The sequence below is a fragment of the Sphaerodactylus townsendi genome, linkage group LG02 (assembly GCF_021028975.2).
Source record: "Sphaerodactylus townsendi isolate TG3544 linkage group LG02, MPM_Stown_v2.3, whole genome shotgun sequence".
Lineage (NCBI taxonomy): Eukaryota > Metazoa > Chordata > Lepidosauria > Squamata > Sphaerodactylidae > Sphaerodactylus > Sphaerodactylus townsendi.
The window spans coordinates 65,531,731-65,555,860 of record NC_059426.1 but is presented as its reverse complement, the minus strand read 5'-3'; the positions used below and the strand labels follow the sequence as shown (position 1 = coordinate 65,555,860).

Genomic DNA, 24,130 nt, shown 5'->3' with positions numbered 1-24,130 from the left:
TGTAAAACCACAGCCCTCCTCCCAGTCCTGTGGTGGTTGTGCAATGGGGCTTAAGCTTCAGACTCATTTTAACCAATGGAAAGGAAATCTCAGAATACACTGGTAATTTCAAACCATTGAGGGTAAAGGGAAAGTATCTTTCTGTGAAGAGGGTGTAGGCGAGACAAAAAACGAGGATTATGTACCTGGGAGGTATGTGTCTTCTGCACCTGCCTTTGTGCAGCAGCTTCCTTGGGGTATTGTGGTAAAACCCTAAAAAGAGACAAAAGTTATGGATATGTAAGGGATGCCGGTGACACTTATATTTCATTGGCCTTTTATTTATTTTATGAGCTCCTTGTGGATGTCACAGGACAATTTATTTTGATTCAGTTCACATGGAAACAGATGTAGATACCTAGACAAGAAAAAACCCCTAGGAAAAAAGAAGGGGAGGAAAAAAGATCTTACTGTTAGGAGGCAATTAAGGAGAGGTATAAAAGGAAAGAGAAGGCTAGAGGAGATGGGATGATGATGTGTATCAAATGGCCCACAGAGATGAGGTGGATACAGAGGCTTACAGAAATAGCTTGCAGAGATGGTACACAGATCAGCCAACACGCTGAAAGGGGACAAATGGGGAGGAAGAAAGAACAGTGCGGGAGTGGGGGAGGAAAGGGAAGAGAGGTGAGCTTCAGTGTGCTTACTAAGAACAGAGGCTTACTGTGCCTTAAGCTAAAGAACTCTAGTTATGTTACAAGTTTCCAAGATGGATGATTTACAAAGGCAGTGGAACTGTAGCTTAGTGGTACAGCATCTGCTTTGAATGCAGAAGGTTCCAGGTTCAATCCCTGAAACTGCCAGTTAAAAAAAGATCCTGTAATAGGTGCTGTGAAAGACCACCACATGAGGTACTGGAGAGCAGAGTTCCCACTGCCACTGTGGTGCGAGACCTACTGCTGACTGTCACAATTGCGATGTTTTTTTAAAAAAATGACACATGCCTCTAGTCTAGTAATTTACTTCTAGATGCCATCCAAAAGGGACAATGGGTAGCCCTTGGAATATCTGGAAACTCTATGGTTTTATCTAGAACTACCAACGGTCACTTCCAGGTTGTACCCAGAAATGATATAGTAACACTGATGATGACACAATGTCAGGGTGATAGTATCTATGTGATGGAGATGCATTCCTTAATCATTGTAACCATTTTAAACAACAAACCAATGCTGCTAAAAGAGATATGTAACCCTCGCCATTTGGGACGTTCTTTCCTTGATCCTTACTTTACAGCTTCACATGCTTTGTAGATAACTAGGCTTCACCTGGCCCTCTTGCATCTGTTCTCTCATGGGGCAGGAAGCCAGGTGGCTCTCTGTTACTATCTGCCACCGACCTTGAGGCGCCTAAGCTCTAGGAACTGTTTTTCTGCCTTTCACAACTTCTTAGGAAAATGGGAGGGGGGATTTACTAAGTTTGGGTGCTCCAAACACACACACACACACGCACGCACGCACGCACACACCCTCCCTCTGTTTACCAACCCTCTGGCAACTCAACCAGAGAGCCACTGCCAGTTGGATTAGATAATATGGACCTTGATAAACCTGTGGACTGTTTCAGTATAAGGCAGGTTCATATGTTTACACAGAATGTATTTTTGGTAGCAGCCCTATGGTACAGCCCTATGGTACATAGAAACAATATGCAAAATCTGTAGCAACCCTTGGTCCACGCTGTTCTCAAAAATGTGTGGATGGAGAGGCTATAATTTAAACCAACCTTCCCCAGATCTGGGAAAAGTTTTGTCTCCTGATACTTACCCTAAGACTACAGGCCATGATGCATCCAGGTCTGCTCTGCAGAGTGCCAAATGGAAAGTAATGCCATCTAGCTCATAGAGAGAGCCCAATAAGTCCAGCCACAGCTCTTGGTTCAGGAATGGGCTGCGTACATAGTACCACTCACTGCAACAAGCAAAATGGATGCTAAATGGAAGGGATGCAAAAACTGGGTAGATCCATAGATGTTACTGACTAGGGCGTCCTGCCTTGCTGGGAAACTGAAGGTACAGGGATATTGATGTGCTAATTCACTATGTACCTCTACTCTCCTCCTTGCAGTGAAAACACCATCCTACAGATGACAGGAGCAGCAGTACCACAACCCCCCTTATGTGTTAGGTGGGTAGTCCAAGGAAGTCCAAGGCAAGGAAGTTCCAGGAAAAGGCCGCTACCCCGTCAAAAGGCTACAGAGACAGGCAGGAAGGGTAAGTTGGCAGCCCTAGGCTGGAAGACTTCAGAACTGAAGTGGGGTGGGGGGAGGGAGTGGGGAAGAGGATTTTTAAAAAGGTTACAAGAATATCTGAATGGTTTGAGTGGTTTTTCAGAATAGTTCCCCTTGTCTCTGACACAACCAAGCTCTTGGCACTATACTAGGAAATGATCTAATACCTCCTAGCTCATGGCCTAGACATGATAGCATCTTTCTGCCCACCATGGGGACACCATTGCCATTTTAAAGTGATTTTAAAATGCCACGGGGACCTACAGCTCAGGAGGTGGAGAGGCTGTTGCCCCTTTCTGCATTTTAAGAACATAAGAACATAAGAACAAGCCAGCTGGATCAGACCAGAGTCCATCTAGTCCAGCTCTCTGCTACTCGCAGTGGCCCACCAGGTGCCTTTGGGAGTTCACATGTAGGATGTGAAAGCAATGGCCTTCTGCGGCTGTTGCTCCCGAGCACCTGGACTGTTAAGGCATTTGCAATCTCAGATCAAAGAGGATCAAGATTGGTAGCCATAAATTGACTTCTCCTCCATAAATCTGTCCAAGCCCCTTTTAAAGCTATCCAGGTTAGTGGCCATCACCACCTCCTGTGGCAGCATATTCCAAACACCAATCACACGTTGCATGAAGAAGTGTTTCCTTTTATTAGTTCTAATTCTTCCATGTCTGTTTTGGCACTTGGAATGGTGCGTGGGGAAGAAAAGAATGGTGTGGGGTGGGGAAAAGCTCACTCTGTTGCAGGCTAAGTTGAATTTAGGCCTTCATAGCATTTTAAAAGCACTTTAAAATGACAGCATCATCCCTGAGATGGACACAAGGACGCTGTCTCATTTAGTTTGGGGCCCTCAGTTTCAGAATAGCCCATGGTTTGTCTTTTTGCTCAGTGGATGTGCTTTCTTCTGCCTCCACTCCCCAATTCTAGTATCAGAGAGCAAGCATTGGTGCTCTATTGCCATCGCTTCTGGATGGACCCACGACTTGACCTTCTCACTGCTTAGGATGATGGATTTCTCCAAGTTTTTTTCACTGTTCTACTTTGTGTCACGATTCTAGACGATCAGCCTTCTCTGGCTTAGGTTGATTCCTCACGGGCAAATTATCCCATGATACTCATGGCAAAAATCACAGTTTGGGCATGGACTCCCCACGGCTTAAGTGCCGAACACAGCTTCATCCCGCTTCTGGCGTGCACCCCCCCCGCCCTTACAAAGTGTTTTTTTTTTAACCTGCATTGAAGTGCACCTTTTTCGAATTACGCGCCTTAGCCAGTTTGGTGGGGAGAAACAGGGGACAGACGCGGCTTATTGTTCCCACCCTTCGAACCTTCCAGCCAATCAGAGTGCCGTGGGCTGTGCGCATAGCACACACAGCCTTTTTTGTGTGTGCTGGGCGTGGCTACAAAGAAACGTAAATATGGAGCTACGGCACAATTATTTTGATAAAATTGTTTATGCGTGGCTACGTTCGAACGTTAAAACGAGAATAAGAATAACATGAATTTTCAGTCGAGGGCGGAGTAGTGTTCCTGCTCCAACTCAACAGCCAATCAGAAGAAACCTGCTCAAATGCAGAGGCAGGGAAATTCTATGTACGCATCTACACAGCTATGTAGTTGCACACAAAAAAACCTTAAAGGGCCCCGCCCCGCCCCAACAGCCAATCAGGGCGAGGAAGAATAGACCCACCGAGCAGATCACATGTTTGTGGGGAGTGTTACATTGCTTGAAACCATGATAGACATCGAAGTCTTCACTAGACACACGCTGCAGTAGGGAGGGAGAAACCGCAATTAAAAGGTGCTGTTTCTTTTGAAACTGGGGTGTACCCGGCTTAATTTCTCAGTTGGGAATCAGTCTCCTTCAGCTACACTACTTCCTTTCCCTCCCCTCTACTTTACCTGGTGACCTTTGGCTCCAAGAAGCAAAGCTGCAATGTCTCAGCCAGCTGCTGATGGACCAGGCAATAGCGAATGAATGCACGGCCCTTCCCCACGGCTGTTTTCAGCTACCAAGATAAAAAGATTTACACTTTGAAAGGCAAAAAGGCCTCTACAATTGCTTTATGTGCTGTAAAACTCCTTATTTACCTCCATCTCCAATTCACCTGTCATAGTGGAACATTTCAGTTTAGCTTCTTCCCATCTCTTGGTTCCAACTTGCTGCCAATGGAGGAATTCATCATTAGCTCTGCCCTACCCTATTTGCAAGCCACCCCTCTGTTTCTCACAGTTCTCAAATAAGATCATGTTTCCCTTGGTCATAGGGCTGCCTTCTCATGGGGCTGTGATGGCCTGACTCACAGGATAGAAACCCTGTCCTTTATTTAGCCATACAAAAGGAAGAAGTTCAATTCTTTCCCACTGCTTTCTGCTGGGAGAAGCTATGGGTATGCTCTTATATACAGCAGGAAAAGGCACTGGAGACCTGTGTTGAAAATTGCCAGCTCCTTCTAACTGGAAATGAATAATGATCAACTTTTCCTGTACAGTCAAGCCAAGAAGTATCAGAGGAGAAGGCCTGGGAAAAGGGAATGCTTGACTATGTCAGAGTCAGCTCATGACATTTCTGATCTAAGACAGAAAATTTAAGCAGTGATCTTTGCTGCAGCATAAAATATTAGAATGAGCTAGACAAATTGAAGTCTTTTAATGCCTCCCACCCTCTCCAATTCACTGCCCGAGGCAGTCTGCCTCACTCACAAAAAGGCTGACCCTCAATGACGAAGGGGATAAAGGCTGAATAACATCCAATTATACCCTCAAGGAAATGTTTCAGTGAAGAAAGTGTTTGGTGGGAGCTGGAGAACTGGCAGCCTCACCTCACAGACCAAAAAATATAAGAGACTAGACTAGGTCTAACTACACATTATAACATTTATAGGTCTGCCACAGGTACTGTCAAGCAGATGTGTGCTGCAAGTTCCCTGTTGAAACCAAAGTTCTGAGATGTGGGGCCCCCAAATCAGATCACAACTGATGTGAATGGGAAGAGAGGGCTTGAATCCCTCCACGCGGTTTTCCCAACCTGAAAAGGCTTTGGGGATTTTATCTCCCTTATAGTTAGTAAACTCATTTGAAAGAAAGCAATCGAGAATCTGTCTCTTCTGTCCTACTCTGCCAATATATATGTATAACACACACAACATGAACTCCTGTATATTAAGTATGTGTGCCTCAGAGCTACCTTTCTTGTTGATACAAACATAATTTTTGCAACAGTACAGCACTTCCCTAAATCTGTACCATATTCCACACTGTGCTCAGTGATAATACAAACCTATTTTACCTTGTCAAGGGAGGTGATGTGTTGCACCCCTGCATGTACACCACCATGCAACTTTGTCAGGACCCAGCATAGAAAGTCCCAATAATCCTTCCTCTGCCCAAAGAGGCTTTTCTTCTCTTTCAGATCATACTAAATCACATGGAAGAAAAAAAAAACATGTAGGGGAAGGAATTAAAAGCAACCTGGGCTTATAAAAAGAAAACGCAGGAGCATCAGCTATCAGTGATTTGGTGTCTGGGTTATAAGAACAGACAGGCATATGCTAATTTACAGAGTAATTCAAGCCAGGGGTCACAGTTTTGAAACCTATTTTCAACGCCAGGCCCAAGTCCAGAAATATTTAGTGAGTTATTAAAAAGCAACAGACCCTTTGAGGGCACACAGAGCAGCTTTCCTTCCTATGGAGGAATTCCAACTATTTCCTGCAGCACTCCATCTAATGATTGAACTCTATTACCCTCACTTCAGGATCTGAATCACTTATAACAAAGGTCAAAAGACACATACCTGTGTAGCATCCGGCCTTCTCAGCCATACAAGAGAGGAGCTCAAAAATGAAGGAAGCTTTGTTACAAAATCATCACGGACGTGCCAAGTTTTGCCATTTGGGATGTACTATGACAGGTAAATACACCCCTTAGGGACTACACTGAAAACCAAGGTCTTGGGTCAGTCTTTAACTACCCTGGATCAATCTTTAGCTACCCTACCTGCAGCAGGAACTCCAGCTGGGCACAGAACTGATGTAGCTCCCAAGTACCATCTGTCACTGGTAGTCCCTGTTCTCGATAGTTCTTGTTTAAATCAGTGACTGCACCTAGATAAAGAAAATAATATCATTAATTGCAATGGCATGGAACATCTCTGCCATAGTTTACCACAGGTTGTCCGTTCCAGGTTGAGAAATTCTTGTAGATTTAAAGTTGGAACCTGGGAAGTTCAGGGTTTGGAAAGAGATCTCAGTGGGATATAATGCCATTGTTTGTTAGACTGATCAGGCACAAGGAGAATTCCATCCCAGTCACTACAACATGACTAATGAACATGTTTGCCTTCAATAGGGAACAGGGAGGAGAGGAATGTCCTTAAGAAGGATGGGATAGGAGACGGTGGAACATGTCCCCAGTGCCTTCATAAACAAACAGAGTCTAGTACAGGGGTGGGCAATTATTTTTTCCATGGGGCCGCATAAGAAACAGAAAATATTGTGGAGGGCCAGGCCAAAACGCAGGGGGGGCGAGGTGGTTTTGAAAGCCCACAGAAGCCGGCAGCCAAGGCAACCGGCTTCTGCCCAGCAAGGCAGGGGCGCGAGGCGCTTTTGAAAGCCCCGCAGAAGCCGGCAGCCAAGGCAACCAGCTTCTGCGGGGCTTTCAAAGGCGCCTCGCTCCCCAGCAAGCCAGGGCGAGGTGAACTTGAAAGCCCCGCAGAAGCCAGCAGCCAAGGCAACCGCTTCTGCGCGGGCTTTCAGCGCCTCGCCCCTCAGCAAGCCAGGGGCGAGGTGGTTTTGAGCCCAGCAGAAGCCGGGCAGCCAAGGCAACCAGCTTCTGGGGCTTTCAAAGGTTTCGCCTCGCCCCAGCAAGCCGGGGGCGAGGTGGTTTTGAAAGCTCCCACAGAAGCCGCAGCCAAGGCAACCGACTTCTGCGGGCTTTCAAAGACACCTCGCCAGTAGGCAGGAGTTTAGGCGAAAGCCCCGCAGAAGCCGCAGCCAAGGCAACCAGCTTCTGCGGGGCTTTCAAAGGCTCTCACTCCCCACCACAGGTGTATCTAGGCAAACTGGAGCCCGGGACAAAACCTGAATTTGGAGGCCCCCCCCACCCCGTATGGGCGGCCACCCTTCCCCACCACGACCAAACAATGATTTTTTGCACCACTGCACAAAACACCCCCCACCCCCAGCAAAACATACATGGCTCTCTCCCCACCAACTCTCTTTCCTAATTTTGTCCTTACACCAACCCTGTGAGGTAGGTTGGCCTGAGAAACAGCTCCAAGCCAGTGCAAGGGGAAATTTACTTTTAAGCATATAAATCTCTCACAAATCACCCCCATCTGAAGGTTTACCAAACAAATGCCAGCATCATCATCAGTTCTGTTGCTGCTGGGATCCAGCTCAGCTTCCCTTCTCCTGTGCCTATCGGAACCTTCTCCTGTGCCTATCAGAGCCAGTCTGCTGAGAAGGCTTGTGAGTAAGGGAGAATAAGGCACACTGGGTCAGAGGGAGGGGAGGCGGAGCGCCCCAGTCCTGCTCCTGGGAGCACAGTGGGATTTCTCCCCCGCCCCCTGGACACTCCAGGCCACCGTACAGAGTGGGCGGGGCTACAACAGGCACTGGCAACAGTCGCGGCCTCAGTGCCAGGCTTGCTAAGGCCTACTGAATCAGCTTGTGTGCAGGGATGTTTTGGTGCCCCCCACGTGACCAAAATGGATGCGCCTGGGGACAAGAGGTACTGTCCCTAGGCAAAAACGCCTGTGCTCCCCAGCAAGACAGGGGGGCCGGTCAGGGTCATCTGGCGGGCCGGATACAGCCCGCGGGCCGTATAATGCCAAGGTCTGGTCTAGTATCTGTCATACATTTAATTCTTTCTCCACTGTCAACAAACATATAGTGCACTCTTATACTAATTGTGATTAATGGTTTTGTAATCTTTATTGTATATATTGTTGGAATACATTTATGAATTAGTAGGCTCAAAATGATCCAATTGAATGTTTATTCCACCCACATTTTCTACCCTTCAGTGCTTTTGTACTTTCCTCTTGGCAATTTGAAGGGTTTCTTTTTTTTTTTTTCTAGCTTTGCGACATACAACCAGAAAGACAGGTTTGCTTGTTTATGTGTAACTCTGACAGGGCCCTCCTTATTACTCTGTACAGCAACAGGCAAGGCTGGGGGGACAGGAAGCTGGGGCCATGGAGGTCTTTTTGATTCTTTCCATCTATCAAGGTGCCTCCTCCAACAATCTGCAACTTATGGATGTGTGCTCCTGCAGATACTGATTCTGCTGGTGTACCACTCACCCTGCTGCCCAGTCGTCTGTCTTCCTGAGTCGGGTGAACTGGTCTTGGACATTTTGATGGAGGACCCAAGACTACTAGTTGACATCCATGATGATGTCAGGATGTTAGGAGTGGCTCAGGATTTCATGGCCTCCATGATCATCATGAGTCTGTTAAGTAATTACTGGTCCCACACATTTAGAAGGGCACACATTATATCTGGTCTGTTTCACTGATGGTGAGAGTGATCTGGAGTTTGGGGAATTAAAACGTACTTTTTTACTTCCATATCATTACCTGATATAGTTCAGACTTATTTTTTTTCTCCTTCCTTCACTGGGGTGGTTGACCCATTAAGATGATCCACCCCAGGAGTCTAATGGATCCTGATGCTTTCCCATTGATGCTTGGAGATTTCCCCATTTAGGCTGCCAAGATTTTGTGGAGACCCTGACTGCTCTCTGGAACAGGGAAATGACCCAGGCTGTTGACAAAATTGCCCCAAGCATCCTCTCTCCACAAAGGCCCTTTCCCCACTTACCTTAAGCCCCACGCTACTCTCCTCAAGTAGCGCGGGGTCCAGCTGCACTCCCCACTTCAGGGGCGGCGAGAATGCAGCCGCCCAACGCTGCCTCTCTCGCGCCCCCTCAGCGCGCGTAATTCCTGGCATCTTTTGAAATGGCGCCTTTTGATGAGGCCAGCTTTAAACTGCAGCTAGGCTTGAGGCCAGCTTTAAACTGCAGGCTGGAAGCCAGACCTGGCCAGCTGAGGCCAGCAGCAAATGAGCTGCTCCGAACTCCACATTGAGATCAGGGTGAGGTGGCTGGTCCCACACTCAAATTCCACATGGTCCGGGGGCGGGGCCAGTAAACAGTCAGCCCTGGGAGCTCCTTTTGTCAGCTACCCCTTGCCCTTTTTACTGATGGAGGGGGCAAGCGTATTAGCATAGTCCTCTGCTGCTCCCGCAGCATATTTACCCCCTCCCCATCTGCATTGGGCTGCCTGTCCTTCTAGAGAGGTAGCATGGTGTAAAGGCTAAAGTATCAAACTAAGTTCTGGGAAGCCCAGCTTTGATTCCCCTCTCTGCCATGGAAACTTGCAGGGTGACATTGGGCCAGTCACACACTTGCAGCCTCAATCCTGGAGGGAAGATTTCCAAGAAATACCAGGATCATGATGTGGAGGCAAACCACCAATGGCAAACCACCTCCGAAAGTCTCTTAGCTTGAAAACCCCATGGGGACCCCATTTTTGCTCTCTGCCTCCCATTCTTGAAGAAATTCTAAAATTTCTGCACGCTGCATTATTAAGAGTGGGATTAAGTACAGGATGCAACTTATGCAATCCTCCTTAACTCACATAATGTATTCTAGGCATGCATTTGATCAGCTAGTTAAAATGCAGATGGTTGACAGTCCTATTGTTGCTGTTATATGATTATCTCCCTTTCTCCAAGGAGACCAGGGAAGTGATTTTTTACCCTTACAATAATTCTATGAGGCAGGTTAGGTTGAGGAAGAGAGAATGATTAGTCTGAAGTCATCCAGTGAGATTGTTAAGCAGAAAATTTGACGCTGGGTTCCTCCAATCTGACAATGCCATCCTAAGCAGAGTCACACTATTCTAAGGTCATAGACTTAATTAGAAAGGTGTAATTCTGCTTAGGAGGGCACTGAAAGTCCTGCACACTAGCTGTCCTCAGATTTGTTACTATAATATGCTGCAATCCAGGACTTTTTGATAATGGCTGACAAAGTGGAGAAATATAGCATTTGGTCTATGACTCCTGCTAATGCAACAAAAGAAGCTTAGCTGCTTAAGCATCATTAATACCTATGTATAAATGACGCTTATGCAGCTAAGCTTCTTTGATAACTCTGTGGGTTTGGCCCTTTATTAGGGGGGGGGGAAGGTATTTTGTTCCTGATTTGGTGGGGGTGGGAGAAAGTTCTGAGAGAAAAAAAAGGAGCGAATTCTCAAGGGAAAAAAGGGAGACAGAAGCCACCAGGGTCATGGGCCACAGAACAAAGTAATGTGAGAAGGAGCCTCAACAGAGCTGCAGCATCAGGAGATCTGCAGCCAGAGGCGTACGGATGGAAAATGGCGCCCAGAGACAACTCTGTCTCAGGGCACTCCCTCCCCACACACACTCAGGCTCAAGGGGGGTCCTGCCCCAAATCCCTGCCCCCACAGGCTCCCTGCAGCCCGGCTGCTGCTTTCCCCAGAGCCTAGGGAGAGCAATTGTCGGCCTCCAGCTACGTGCTTTTAAAAGCACAGAGGCTTGGGGTGGGGCTTGGGGGCAGGGTTCAGGGGTGGGGCCCGGCCCTCAAGCCCTACCCCCCACTGGGCTCCCTGTAGCCCAGTTGCTGCTCTCCCCCAGAGCCTAGAGAGAGCAGTTGCCAGCCCCACCCGCCAGACCCCAACCACTAAGCCCCACCCCCTGCCCTCAGTGCTTTTAAAAGCATGTCGCTGGCGGCCTGGCAACTGCTCTCCCCAAACTCTGGGAGAGCAGCAGTTAGGCTACAGGGAGCCAGGGGGAGCTGGAGGGAGGGAGGGAGCTGGAGGGAGGGAGGGAGGGAGGGAGGGAGGGAGGGAGGGGCGGGTGCATGGGAGGGGGGGTTTGGGTTTAAGCGGGCGGGAGTGGGAAACTTAATGGCTCTTGGAGGCAGGGTGGTGGAACAGAGCTCCCCCACGCCTCCCTGGAGGCCGGCTCCTGCAGAAGCAGGAGGCAGAAGCCGGCAGGGAGCGGGGTGGGGCGCTGGCTGCAGGCGCATGTATTTGGTCATTTGGAGGGCCCTGCAGTGTCCCCTCACATGACTGAAAGGCATGCGCCCGGGGACATGGGTATCCCCATGTCCCTAGGTCAGTACGCCTCTGTCCAAAGCAACTCCAAAAGCTTAAAGAGCAGCATCACCACCACCATCACTTCCAGCCAAGTCAAGCTGCAGCTGACGGAAGAGTTGATTTTATTCTCCACTTTTCTCTACCTTAAGGAGTTGCAAAGAGGGGTGCAATCACAATCACAAAACCCGCAACAGGTATCTTGGAGACTTGCAGAAGGCCTCATAGAGACTCCAATCACTCCTTTGGTTCCAGCTTTGAGTCATGTTTTCTAAGTTTGAATTTTATTTTTGTGTGTCCTGCTTTGATTCCCCACCCCTCTTTGTTGAATTAAACCTTACTTCTACTTTAACTTCTTCTTGTGTTTGGTTATTGATGATTAGAGGGTCTGGGGGTTGTATTTGAATGTTACTCTTTTCCTTTTTTTTTTGCCTATTGGTCATCCCTCCTGTTACAGAGGCTACTGGGCTGGAGGCACCACTGTTTTCATCAACCTCACCAAGATTAAACCACTTGACACCTGACTTCAAACCTATAGTGAATAATGCTACCCACTCTAAAGGAGCCACGCCTCAGTGGCAGTCTAATACTTTCCATGTAAATTGTGCCAGGTTCTGTCTCTGGTATGTCTAGTGAAGGGATCTCAAGTAACATGGTTGGGAAAGGTAACTGGCTGCAACCTTGGAGATTTGAACCCTGGAGTGCTCCAGAACAGTACTAAATGGACAGTACTCAACTAGGCAGACCTCTGAGCTGATTCAGCATAAGGTACTTTCTCTATCTGGAAATGAGGCTGGGATTAAGGGTAGAGGAAGGACAGGGAATTAGTCTACTCTGCTGTTATCAGTAGTGATTTGTAAAGCATGCTAGAAAAGCTGAAAATAGCTATATCATGGACAAAGTAGATTCTTTAGAAGTATGCCCACCCTCAAAGTACAACTTAATGCCATCCATAGCTATAAGATTACTCAACTCTACGGAAAGGAGAGAGGCCAGAGAGGTCCTCTGTACACTTACTCTTTAAGTCCTGGATTACACGAAGAAGTTCTCTGTCAGTTGCCATAGTGCTGCCTCAGTTTCCCTGTGAAGGAAATTAGCATTCATTAAAGAAATGGGATATATGTCACTCACTGTATTGCCTTTGTTGCTGTGGGTTTGGTCTGTTTGCTTATCTGACATGGGATTGTAAATCACTTCATCACACATGAACACACACATGCACCAATGAAGCAGGGGATTTTGAACTTCTCCCCATAGATAACATGAGAAGTGGCAAAGTAGCTACACTCCCCTACAGCCTTTTTGTTCCTCTAGGGCCGCCAGAATTGCCCAGTGAAGCTAGAGTACTTAGGCAGCCTCCTGGGAAGGTGATATAGAATCTCAAGAAAGCACCAGAGTGTGAGGCTGTGGTGTTAGTGTCCTGCTCAGGGGCGGTGGTGTGAGGCCAGAGGTGAAATCCTAACATACCTCCCATGCAGGCATGGGGATAAAATATCTGAAGATGGCTGTAATTAGCTTTAAAAGGGGATTAGACAAATTCAGGAAGGACAGATTGAACATGTGCCTCAGTCATGTTAAGTTTTTTAAAATTAAAATGTGTAAATAAATTATTTAGAAGAGTTTCCTGCCCTGAAACAAGCAATGGAGTGTACACACCCCCACACCCCCACACACCCCCTACCTTTCATTTAAAGTGGAGAATGCAGGTAACTGTTTTTTTCTTCCCACAGCCATGACTGCCCCTTTCCCCTCCTTTTAAAATTGTGTTCTTTAAAGGCCTCCTTCTTCACCCCCTATGATTGAGCATAGATTTTTTCCTGCTATGAGAAAATAGGGGCAATGGTATTTGACCATGGTTGGTTAAGACCTTCCAAGAGAATAGGGAAACAAAATTCCATATGCCAGGGGCTCATGTGATTTGTTTTTAACCAATGTTTGGGTTAGATCTGCATGGGAAGAATGTGGTCCTCAAAGTAATATTTCTCTACGAGCCCCGGGTGGCTCCAGACAGCCCTGCTTGTAGCAAGACGTCACTTGTCCAATCCGACATCTGAAGAAGGATATCATGCTGCTACTAACAAGAGATCGTGACTTAGAGCTTAATTAATGGAAAAGCCTGGGTTATTTGTCTGGCCCAGAAAAACCTCAGGACTCTGAGCAATCATTCCATTGCCTAATCACACCAAGTATTATTTTGTCATACCTGTTCATTCACAACTGGCCTTCTGAAAGTGTCAACCAGGATGCCTGACCTTTTTAAGCCTTTGGGAACCTTTGAAATCCTGGCACAGCATGGGCATAAGCACAAAATAGATGCCACAAAATGCCTGCTGAAGAAGGTGTATCCAGTCACAAAATGGTTGCCACAGCTTACCTCTTACCTTTAGTCACACAGTGAAGATCCTTGTGTTGTGATGGAAGCCGCTGTCAAAGTCAACATCTTTAAAAATCTGCAGAACCAAAAATATTTTCGGTGGTCAATCAGAAGCCTTGCTGGGCAAGAGCACCACCTGGCCTCACCCATTTTCTAAAAGCACTTGGTGGGCACCAGGAAAGGTGTCAATGGGCACCATGCCACCCATGGGAGCATGGCTGGGGACCCCTGCTGTAGACAGTAGCCCAGTGGTGGGATTCAAAAAATTTAGTAACAGGTTCCAATGGTGGTGGGATTCAAACAGTGGCATAGCACCAATGGGGCTGGGCGGGGCACGATGGGTGCATGGCCAGGCATTCCAGGGGCGGGGCATTCCTGGGCGGGGCTGTGGCAAGGACGCAGGGCGCGTGCGCCCCAGGTGCAGTTCCTCTTCACCCCGCCTCTAGATTCAAATAATTACTGTTTAAAGTATTAAAAAAGCAATATATCGAAAGGTAGTGTATTATTTCTTTTTTATATAATTGTATTGATTGATTTTAAATAATAACATAAGTAAGGAGAGAAACCAAAAACTGTTTTCAATTGTTAACATATTACAAACATATCTAATCTATCTCTATCTCTCTCAACCTCCTCCCACTAAAACATCTTATATTGCCTCTCTCCTTCCCATATTTCCCTCCCTCCCTACTTTCCACTTCCCCTTCAGATTCCTATAACTACTTTATCTATTGAAAGAAAACTAACAGAGGGAGAGATCCAAAATCCTTAATCTAAAAGTAGTTTAAACTTCTCTCTTTCCAATATAAATTTCAGGGGAAAAAAGAAAATGAAAAATCTTTGCCTATAATACTTTCCCAACCTTTATACCAATGAACAAAAAAATAGAATTACTATGTATTGTATTATTTCATACAGTTCATACACACGTGGGGGGGGGGGTGCCATAGGGGCAGGGGGGCTGCAGGGGGGCCTGGGGGGCGATTTTGCATTCCCCACTTGATGAGATTTGTTGTACCCAGGGACAGAGATTACCCCCTTGTCCCTAATGGAGTTTATCATTAATAATCGATTCTCCAAACTGAGAACATTTTAGTAACCGGTTCTACCGAATAGGTGCAAATAGGCTGCATCCCACCTCTGAGCAGAAGCCCCTTACTGTAGCCAGTCTATGCACCACCACCCATGCAAGCCTCATGGCTATAATACCTCCTGCACAACTCCTGCTGTACACTCTGCCTCATTTTCCAGTTTTCTACTGCTTGCTGTTTCTCAGTGGCTAAGCCTTTCTCCTATGTGTCCTTCCATCCAGATTTTCCACCAAGTCTACCACATTAGGCCAATTTTGCCAAATAAGCAGTTTGGAATCCTCAGCCAGAGTCACCAGATTCTTGGAGAATTCTGAGGAGAACTTTCATACCATACCAACCTATGGCTGCTTCTGTACCCTTTCTAATCACTCAGAAGCACCTTCTTCTTGCTTCCTAGAGAGAAGCAATACAGCTGACGTGCTCCTCAGCAGTTTCTCACCTCAGGCAGCTGTGAACTCAGGCATATCTGATGTCCCATTATTTATTTATCTAAACAAATAGAAAAGGGAAAAAAGCCTTCTCCTACATACTCTGCTGAGGAAAAGAACAGACAGCAGCCACCCTGCTAGGGGCAGTGACTATACCAGGGTGACTTTCAAATGGCATCAATCTGCTGGACGTTTTGTGTCGTAGTGTTGCTATCAATTAAGCCCAATGACAATGGAGCTTCTGGCCTAAATCCTCCATGGTGGCCATTCCCCCACCTCCCCCGAGCTCTTTTCTTAATTTTTCAAAAGTCAGAATGGGATTGAAGGCTATAGCAATTCATCAACTACCCTTTTAAAAGCATCCTGAAAAGCCCTCTGGGGGTAGAGTGTGTAATCACTCTGGGCAACTGTAACAGGTGCTATTAGAGGCAGGACTAGGAAAGATCCATCCACAAAGCAGCCACCCCAGTTTTGCTACAGTCTTTCTGAAGACACCACAGTAAAGCAGATTTAGATTACAGAAAAGGCCCAGAATAGCTGGGCGTTGCACAACACTCTCACAAGGCTGTATGGAATTTGTGAGGGACTGAGGCAACTTCACATGTGCATAGGAGCCAGGCCCAACAACGGATATGGAAGTTGAGATGCCAGCCTCCAGGTGAGACTGGGGATCCCCCAGAATTTCAGTTTATCTTCAGACTACAGACATCAGTTCCCCTGGAGAAAAAGGATACTTGGGAAGGTGGACTCTATGGCATTTTACACCAGTGAGGTCCCTGTCCTCCCCAGGTTCCATCCCCAAATCCCCTGGAGTTTCCCGATGTGGAACTGGCAATCCTAACCCCCTCCCCCACTGGAGGCCAGGGTGGAAGTGAACTGGGAAAGGAAAAAACCTGCCCCTCCCCAGCCCCCCAGCTCATTGTCCCATTCATGTTCTTTTGCTCGTGACTCCCCAGCCATTACAATAACTGCTATGGGTTACCCTCCCAAAAGCAAGAACACCAGTGCAGCATTGAGCAAGCCTGGCCTGGCCTCACATTTATTTGCATACAGTAGTCAAATGCAGAATTAAATATATCCCTGTGCCTTGTACATGCAAGAGGTTCTTGGTTCTCACTCATATATTACCAGTCAACCTTGTACTAATCTTGACAGTCTCCCTTTTCCTGTATACATGTTTCCCTCCAGCCTACAACCTCCATGATGCAGAGAACTAACATCATACAGCAACTTCACTGACTTTCTCCTTATGAACAAATTTAATGTTCAAGAATAAGGAATATGAGATACAGTCAGAAAGCTCTGCAAGCATGCATGGAGCAGCTGGGTGGGCTCAGGTGAATGAGGCTTGGTTTCATATGGCCTGGGCACTATTTCCCCAGTTTTGAGGCCCACCTTGAACAAGGCCCAGAACTGAAATGTGCTCAGGAGATGGTTCTGTAACCTAAAACTGTAACATGTACTTGATACAAGAAGCCGGATGTTGGCTGCCTGCTGGGAAATGCTGACTCTTGGACTGCACCAGTTTTTCCAGTTTGGGCTGAGACTGATGTATGAACAACTTTACACAAACTGTTTCCTCTTTCCTCTGGGAGTCATTGCTCCCACAGGCAAAGCACCATGTTCAGTCACGTGGAAAAATCTAGGATTGCCAACCTCCAGGTGGTGACTGGAGATCTTCTGGGATTACAACTGTTCTCCAGGTGACAGAAATCATGGGGGAAATGGCTGCTTTGGATGGTGGGCTCTATGGGATTATACCTTACGATGAAGTTCTTCCTTTCCCAAACCCTGACCTCCCCAGGCCGCACTCCCAAAATGTCCAGATATTTCCCAACCTGGATCTGGCAACTCTACGGAAATCTCCCCTAAGGCCCTCCACCAAAGCTTCAGCCCACTCCAAATCATATATCCCCAAGGCTAGAAAATGACCATTTCTAAAATGCCCCAGTATTACTGGTATCTCTGCCAGAGACTGAGGACTCCTTCTGATCAAACTTCAATTCAAGCAGTGCCCTTTCTGTGACATGTTAGCCAAGTTTCTTAAGTAATTACATGACATGCAGTTTGCAAGCAGTCTGGCAGTCTCCCAACCAACTTTAAAAAAAAAAAAAGGCTGGGGTTTGGTTTTACACTTATGCACAAATGGCATGAGGGGTGTGGAATCATTCAGCAGCCTGTAAAGCCTAAACAGATTCTCAGTTTCAGGAGAAGTTTCTTGCCCACTTCACTGAAGTCATTGTAAAGATCCAAGGCAGGTGAGAATATATGTCCAAAACTTTCCTACAAGCCTTCTCTTTGCAGGTTAAAATACAGGTTAAAGATCACACATATTAGGTATGTCCGATACCACATTCTTCCACTCTGGTTACCAACAAGATCTGCACATGGGGTAAAAAAAGAAAACTGCACACACTTTGCTTATAGACTCACCTGCAAGCTTTCACTCCTAGTGGTATGAAAATGGCAAGCACCTCCTCTCCCACCATCCCGAACAGCTCCTGCAAACTGAAAACAGGAAGCATCTCTGTGGAAAACCCCTTGCTTGGCTCAAGATAATTTCCTCATAAGATTTTGACGGCCGCAGTGTCTCTCTCTCCCCCCAAGAGGAAGAAAAATGCTACTCTCATGTATTGGTGGGGGTAGGGCGGAGGGAGAAAGGGGCTGAGCTTGAGGATGTTCTTCCTCTTAAGAGGGTAAGCAGCACTTGAGGGATGAGGGCCTGCCTTCTACAGGATGTAGTGAGAATTTACCTCCTTCCCCCAGTTTCAGACACATTTTGATTGCTGGTGAGGCAGAAGTTGGTTCCTGGTTCTTCACACAGCAGCAGCAGCACTTTACTGGAAGCTTGAATAAGGAACTAAAGTTTACACACCTCAGCACAACAAAATAAGCTGGGGACATTCCGAATCATGCATTCCCATCCCTAGCCGGGCAGGGCCATAGTTCAGTGGGTGAAATGGCTTCAAAGGAGCAGGTAGAAGGTGAGGTGAAAAACCTCTTTCTGAGATCCAAGAGAGCTGCTACCTGTCAGAATTGACAACACTGACCTTGATAAACCTGCTATCTGACTCAGGATGAGGCCACTACATGTGTTCATCATCTCTGGCCCAATGTGTCAATCTTGCTCAGTGTAGTTTCAAAGGTGCATAAATTTAAGTTCATAAGTGCCAAACTAGATGAGATGTTAGGAGATCCACAAACATCGCAGCATTTTTTAAAAGTTGTAAACAGCAGCTGGACAGGGTCCTAGTTTATATAAGAGATACAGTGAGTGGAGAACGGTACTTTAACCCTTCCGATTTGTGCAGTTCTGTCTGTCCAAACTGGCAATGACTTCAGCACTGTTACTAGTCCTAGAAAGTGAAAGACAGACAAAGAGAGCGGGGGGGGGGGGGGCGGGACGGTGGCAGCAGAATCACTGTATGAGGGAGGAGGACAAGGATTAAATCCCCTCTCTTCTCCAAACAGAACTAGCTCCCCTCCCCCACCAGGTGGCTATTTTTCTTTATAAAGCACTGGGAATATCAGATCACAGATGTCCAGTTTACTAACAAAAATGACCTTTGGAACCCTTTGGTTTGTATCCCCTGGGCTGTGGGGAGCAATCTAATCTGGCATGTGGAGACAATTCCTAAAAATCACCTTGAGAGCAACCAGTCACCCAGCTTCAATGCTTTTTGTGATCCTTTTAAAAACTAATGAAGTCTTATAGTCATGTTGAACAAATCATGTCATACTAGTAGCCATTGCCTGTCATGACTGATGACATACTAAATAGACAGATAACATAAAATACACTTTTTTCCACAGTGGGGATAAAAACAACTTGGGAGTGCTTTTTCTGGTGAGAAGATAACAGGAGACCACTCTCCTCCTCACCAAAGCAGTCCTGGAGGTTGCATTTTTGAAAGGGAAAAAGAGTCATTTATTTTATAAACAAGGAAGACACTCTAAGGTGTAGCTGATGCCTCATTTCAATCTTGTTTCTTTTGCATCACCATCCCAACCTTTCCTTTTAGAAGAAGGCATTGCTGCAAAGATTGTGTTTTTAATATACGCTTTGCCTCTTTTTTCCATTTATTTACTTCTGGCTACTTACAAATCATTATCATAACCAAGCTTTTAACATCTACTGCAAATATTCCTCTAAACTGGAAACTCTTAAAATTGTTTCCATAAATTACCTGATAAGACATTGCATTCGACAAATTACCCCCCCCCCCCCACACACACACATGGTGGAGACATTTTGACATAAATAGGGAGTTAAAAATGGGCTTGCACTTCCCACCCTCACTGTATGAGGCATTTGTGATGTGTGCACACCATCTATTGGGCATGGATAGGAACAGCACCATATCTTTTCAAAAGAGAAGTTCTGAATTCATGCTTGTTGTAGAGCAGGTGAAAAGGAGAGGAGATAACCCATCCTGGTCCAACCCACGTCTCTTAAAGGCTATTTCACATGCAACAGTTATGCTGAGCTTCCATCAGACCCTGCTCCCTGCCAAGTGTATCTGTAAGTGCATAAGTAAAAGAGATTATTTGTGTTCAGATCATGAGACGTATTTAATTTCATTTAATAGCAGCCCTAGGTCTCCCAAATTGGATCAGCACTAGGGCAATGAAAGAGGGTGGCTTAACCCTTTCCCCTCTTCGATTATCCTGATTGAAATTACTTGGATCTCTTGAATCTTCACACATATACATTTCCAGACGCTTAATTCTTTTTAACATCTATATGCTTTAAAATATCTATATGTATCCCCTAGATGGAAGACAGTGAGCTTAGACCAGGTTCGTGAACATCTGAAGCGCCAGAGTTGGACACCTCTGGCTTAGATGGATGCATCTTGAAGAAATCATTAGGTTAGCAGGAGCCCAAAGCATGTAACACAGGGCCCCTTTATTTTTGCAAAAGTAATAGAAGTCCTTTATTGTGAGGAACTCCATTTTAGACAGGATAGAGGAGAGATACAATTCTAATCTAACTAGCTAGGATGGATAGAGATGTGTGAGACATGTCCTGCCTCATCATGCCAAGATGTAGAACTGTGGGGCGGAGAAAAGGTGTCAGCTGGAAGAAAAGATGTTCAGGGTTCTGACCTCTCTCTCTCTGGCTCATTCCGCACATGCAGAATAATGCACTTTCAAACTGCTTTCAGTGCTCTTTAAAGCTGTGTGGAATAGCAAAATCCACTTGCAAACAGTTGTGAAAATGGTTTGAAAACACATTATTTTGCATGTGCGGAAGGGGCCTCTCTCTCTCTCTCTCTCTCTGACTCTCTATAGTCACCCTCTTATGTCTGAGACTAAAAGAGAAAGCAAAGTCCTTCACTTCCTACACTGCTCTGTTTAGCAATGCTGGAAAACACTGTCTCCACTTTTTCTAGCATGCAGCTGACTCATGATGGTATGAAGAGAACCTCTGGGAACTTTCTTTTGACTCTTTCTCTATTTTCTGTTCAGAAGTGTTTCCTACTCAAAATAGCAAGCTTTGTGTTTTTACATTGCTTACAACTCAGGCCTAAAATGTGCACCTGTGCTCATGTCGTCCTTAATAAATTAGAAGTGGTAGAAAATAAATGTGCTTCAAAATAGGGGACAAGGCTCTGAGATGGATTTGTAAACTGAATTGGGCTGAGTTTACACTCAAAATCATATTAGCTGATGAAATTAAGAAGTAGTAAAAGTGAATGAGTCGATGGCAGCAATGTCATAAATCCTACCTGTCTTTTAGTGAAAAAGACAATGAAATGTTTTCAATAAAAATGAGAAGTAGCAAGACAGTGGCATACAAAAGGAACCACAGAGGACTTCTGTTCACATTAATGGTGGAGATTTTATTGCTTCTTAATCAAGCACCAGGTTTTCTATGTGAAAATCAGCAACTGAAGTGCCAGAACAAAAAAGGGATTCATAATACAGAGGAACCTGGACTCCTCGTATGGCTGTCCCATGTGAGGATCAGAAATGGGGGAGGGGCACTAAACTAATGGGACTATTTTAGAAATAGAAGCCTTGCCAGGAAAAGAGATGGCAATCTACTAGAGTCACAGAAGACGGAATGGTGACAAACCTTTCTCAGAGAGATATTTCCTCTTTTTCATTTTCAGATTGTGAGCCTTCGTATGATCCGTACTACACAGTCAAAAAATCATTTCCTGTTACGTGATAGAAGCACAGATTGCTCAGTTAAGATTGCCAGGCCATCCGGTCAAGCAGCCTTGTGTTTATAAGCATCTCTTCTCTATTTGGGTCTCCTGTCACTTGTTCTGACAGACAGTGTGTGTGGTTATTGACTCTCGCCCAGCGTTAAAACCTGTTCTTTTCTCCAGTTGAACTGCCAAGAGGTTGAGCATGATGGCTGGCACCAAGGATTACAGTTTTCAGGCACAAACAGAATAACACGCATGGCTATTACACCATCAGCATGTTTGCATCAACATGCAGGCACGTGGGCTGAGAGAGAAGTCTCAGCACGCCCCCCCACCCCGACAACACTTGCCAAGCAAATGTGTAAATGTGGACTTGGAGCTGAGGAGAGTGCAACCATCACATTAAAACCAGACTATATGCCATCTCCTGCTTCCATTCTCACTGCCAAGAATGTTTGGTAGGTAAACAACTGTAATCATCCACAAGTCAGATCTGCTATATGTTCACCTGTTCACTCTCTGCCTCAAAAGGCGGCTTTCATGACTGCAGTAACTTTGGTGATGGAGCTTCGTGTTCCTTGCCTTGCAGGGGCTTTGGTGTCTGCATAGTGGGCAAGATTTTTCTACCCAAATTCATGGATGGTTGGGTCAGAAAATTAAGGAAAATAAGTGGGGACCTACACCTGTCATAAGGCCATGTGAAAATACATGTGCACAACACAATAGCGAGATTCCTATCCCAGGACACATTTGTTTCAGGATGGATTGCCCATTTTGGCTTCACAGGTGGATCAGCACAGCCAATCTGCCTTTAACTGTTGAGCCAATATGTACAGAATAGCTGGTAGCAGTGCCTGAAACATGCCCCCCCCCTCCCCTGGGCTCAGGTTTTGTAGCACAACCCCTTGTTGCTTGACAAGTGAAAACGTGTCACACAGCAGCGGCTGCCAGCAAAATATCAGAAATGGGACAATGCCCAGTTGCTGCAAAGCCAAAGATATTTCACTGAGACAAGGGCTTCATTCAGCACAACTCCCTTAGGAGAGAATTGTCTGCTGGGACAGCAATGATTATACCATGTCCAGGGTGGTAACACTGACTCTAACACCACCAGGACTGCCACTGTGTTCAAGTCCACCCTTGATACACATGCTTCCGGCCCAATCAGGCCACAGCCATTCATTCTTATTAATAATTGACTGACTTTAGATGGTTCTTTTGTGCAGATACTCTTTCAGGCAAATATTTCCAGTCTAGCAGGCACTCTTGGCCAAGTAACCTCTTATTGGCCGTTTGGTGGGGAGAGAGGGAGGGAGAGAAAAGAGGAGAAACCTTGGCCAGACTCCCATTTGTTTGTTTGCTGGTTGACATGAGCAACACTTAAGGTATCAAATACAAGAATGTGAGTATTTTCCAGCCAAGGGCATGGTGTTAGCCTGTTGGCACCCACAACTGCAGTGAGGGAGAACATGATGCCATTGTCCAGGCAGCAGCATTACTTTAGATTTCAGTGGTAGGGTTGCCAATCTACAGGTGGGGCCTGGAGATTTCCCAGAATTACAACTGATCTGCAGATTACAGAGATCATTTTCCCTGGAGAAAATGGTAGACTTTGAGACTAGATTCCATGAAATTACACCCCTGCTGGGTTCTCTCCCCTCTCCACGCACCTCACGTTCCACATCCAAAACCTCCAGGAATTTCCCAACCTGGAATCGGCAGCCCTGTGTAGGCAGAAATGGGAAGAAAAAGACAACAAAAGGTTTCCATGGATGGGGTAAGGCTCACAGTGAGGATCAAAGGCTTTTCCCGGGATATTTTCAAGATGGGATTGCAAAGAGCACATGATTCATTTTCTATCACATAACAGCTTCTAAAGAATAAGTAACCAAGGCCTGTAAATCAGAAAGAACTCCTTTCCATCCCCTGGCTGGCACATTTGAAGCTAGTCTCTTCTGCAATCTTCTGGGTGATTCCACCTTTAGAATTGTAATCACACACACAGATGGACACAAATACACCCATGTAAAGTTAACACACTGTCAGGGGGATTGTATCTAGGTGACTGCTTACAATGCTACTAAAAGATATATGTAACATGCTATATGTTACTACTGCCATCTGGAGCATTCTTTCCTTGGTCTTTTCTTTATGGCTTCACACGCTTTGTAGGTAACTTGGCTTCCCCTGACCCCCTGGTCCCATGAGAAACAGAGTTGCATCCATTATCTCATGGGGGCAGGAAACCAGGTAGCTTTCTTTTACTATCTGCCGCCGATGTTGGGGTGCCTCAGCTCCGGGGACTGTTGTTCACAATCTGTTGGGAAAGCGGGAGGGGGGACTTACAATGGGATAAAGGGGATGGCAAAGGCCAGGTTTGTCAAAACTGACTTTGCCAAGCTTTGGTGCTTCGGTGCCTCATCAATAAACGCTACTGATCAACACTACAGAGTCCGATTATTGGTTTAAGGTTCGAGACCTAACATTACGCCAGTTCCCCTGGACCTCCGCACCTACTTCCATTCCTACTACTACGGATGGGGCTGCTGGGGAGGCTACTGGCAGTGGTTCGGATAGCAGCATTGTGGATGGTCAGGTTTGTGGGCTGTTCACGAGGGCCTTGGAGAGGGGGGCCATGAAGGTACCCCAGAAGACACAGTGCTGACTCGAGTGGAAGAGCCCCC

General features: G+C 46.2%; 1 protein-coding gene across 4 annotated transcripts in view; it reads right to left on the bottom strand.

The window, feature by feature from the left end:
* RUFY4 (RUN and FYVE domain containing 4) overlaps positions 1–17,874 on the bottom strand; it is a 32,078-nt gene extending 14,204 nt beyond the window's left edge. For 2 of the 4 annotated variants that reach the window (XM_048483395.1, XM_048483397.1), the window contains exons 1-8: positions 17,719–17,874; positions 13,774–13,842; positions 12,410–12,473; positions 6,265–6,371; positions 5,555–5,683; positions 4,168–4,274; positions 1,806–1,949; positions 186–252 (exon numbers count right to left, since the gene is read on the bottom strand). In XM_048483395.1, coding sequence (XP_048339352.1) covers positions 186–252; positions 1,806–1,949; positions 4,168–4,274; positions 5,555–5,683; positions 6,265–6,371; positions 12,410–12,455 — 600 coding nt within the window. In that variant the 5' untranslated portion in view covers positions 12,456–12,473; positions 13,774–13,842; positions 17,719–17,874. Of the gene's footprint in view, positions 1–185; positions 253–1,805; positions 1,950–4,167; positions 4,275–5,554; positions 5,684–6,264; positions 6,372–12,409; positions 12,474–13,073; positions 13,157–13,773; positions 13,843–17,718 lie in introns of those variants that run through there. The other 2 variants (XM_048483396.1, XM_048483398.1) reach the window with 2 other exon arrangements.
* Positions 17,875–24,130: the final 6,256 nt, after the last annotated feature.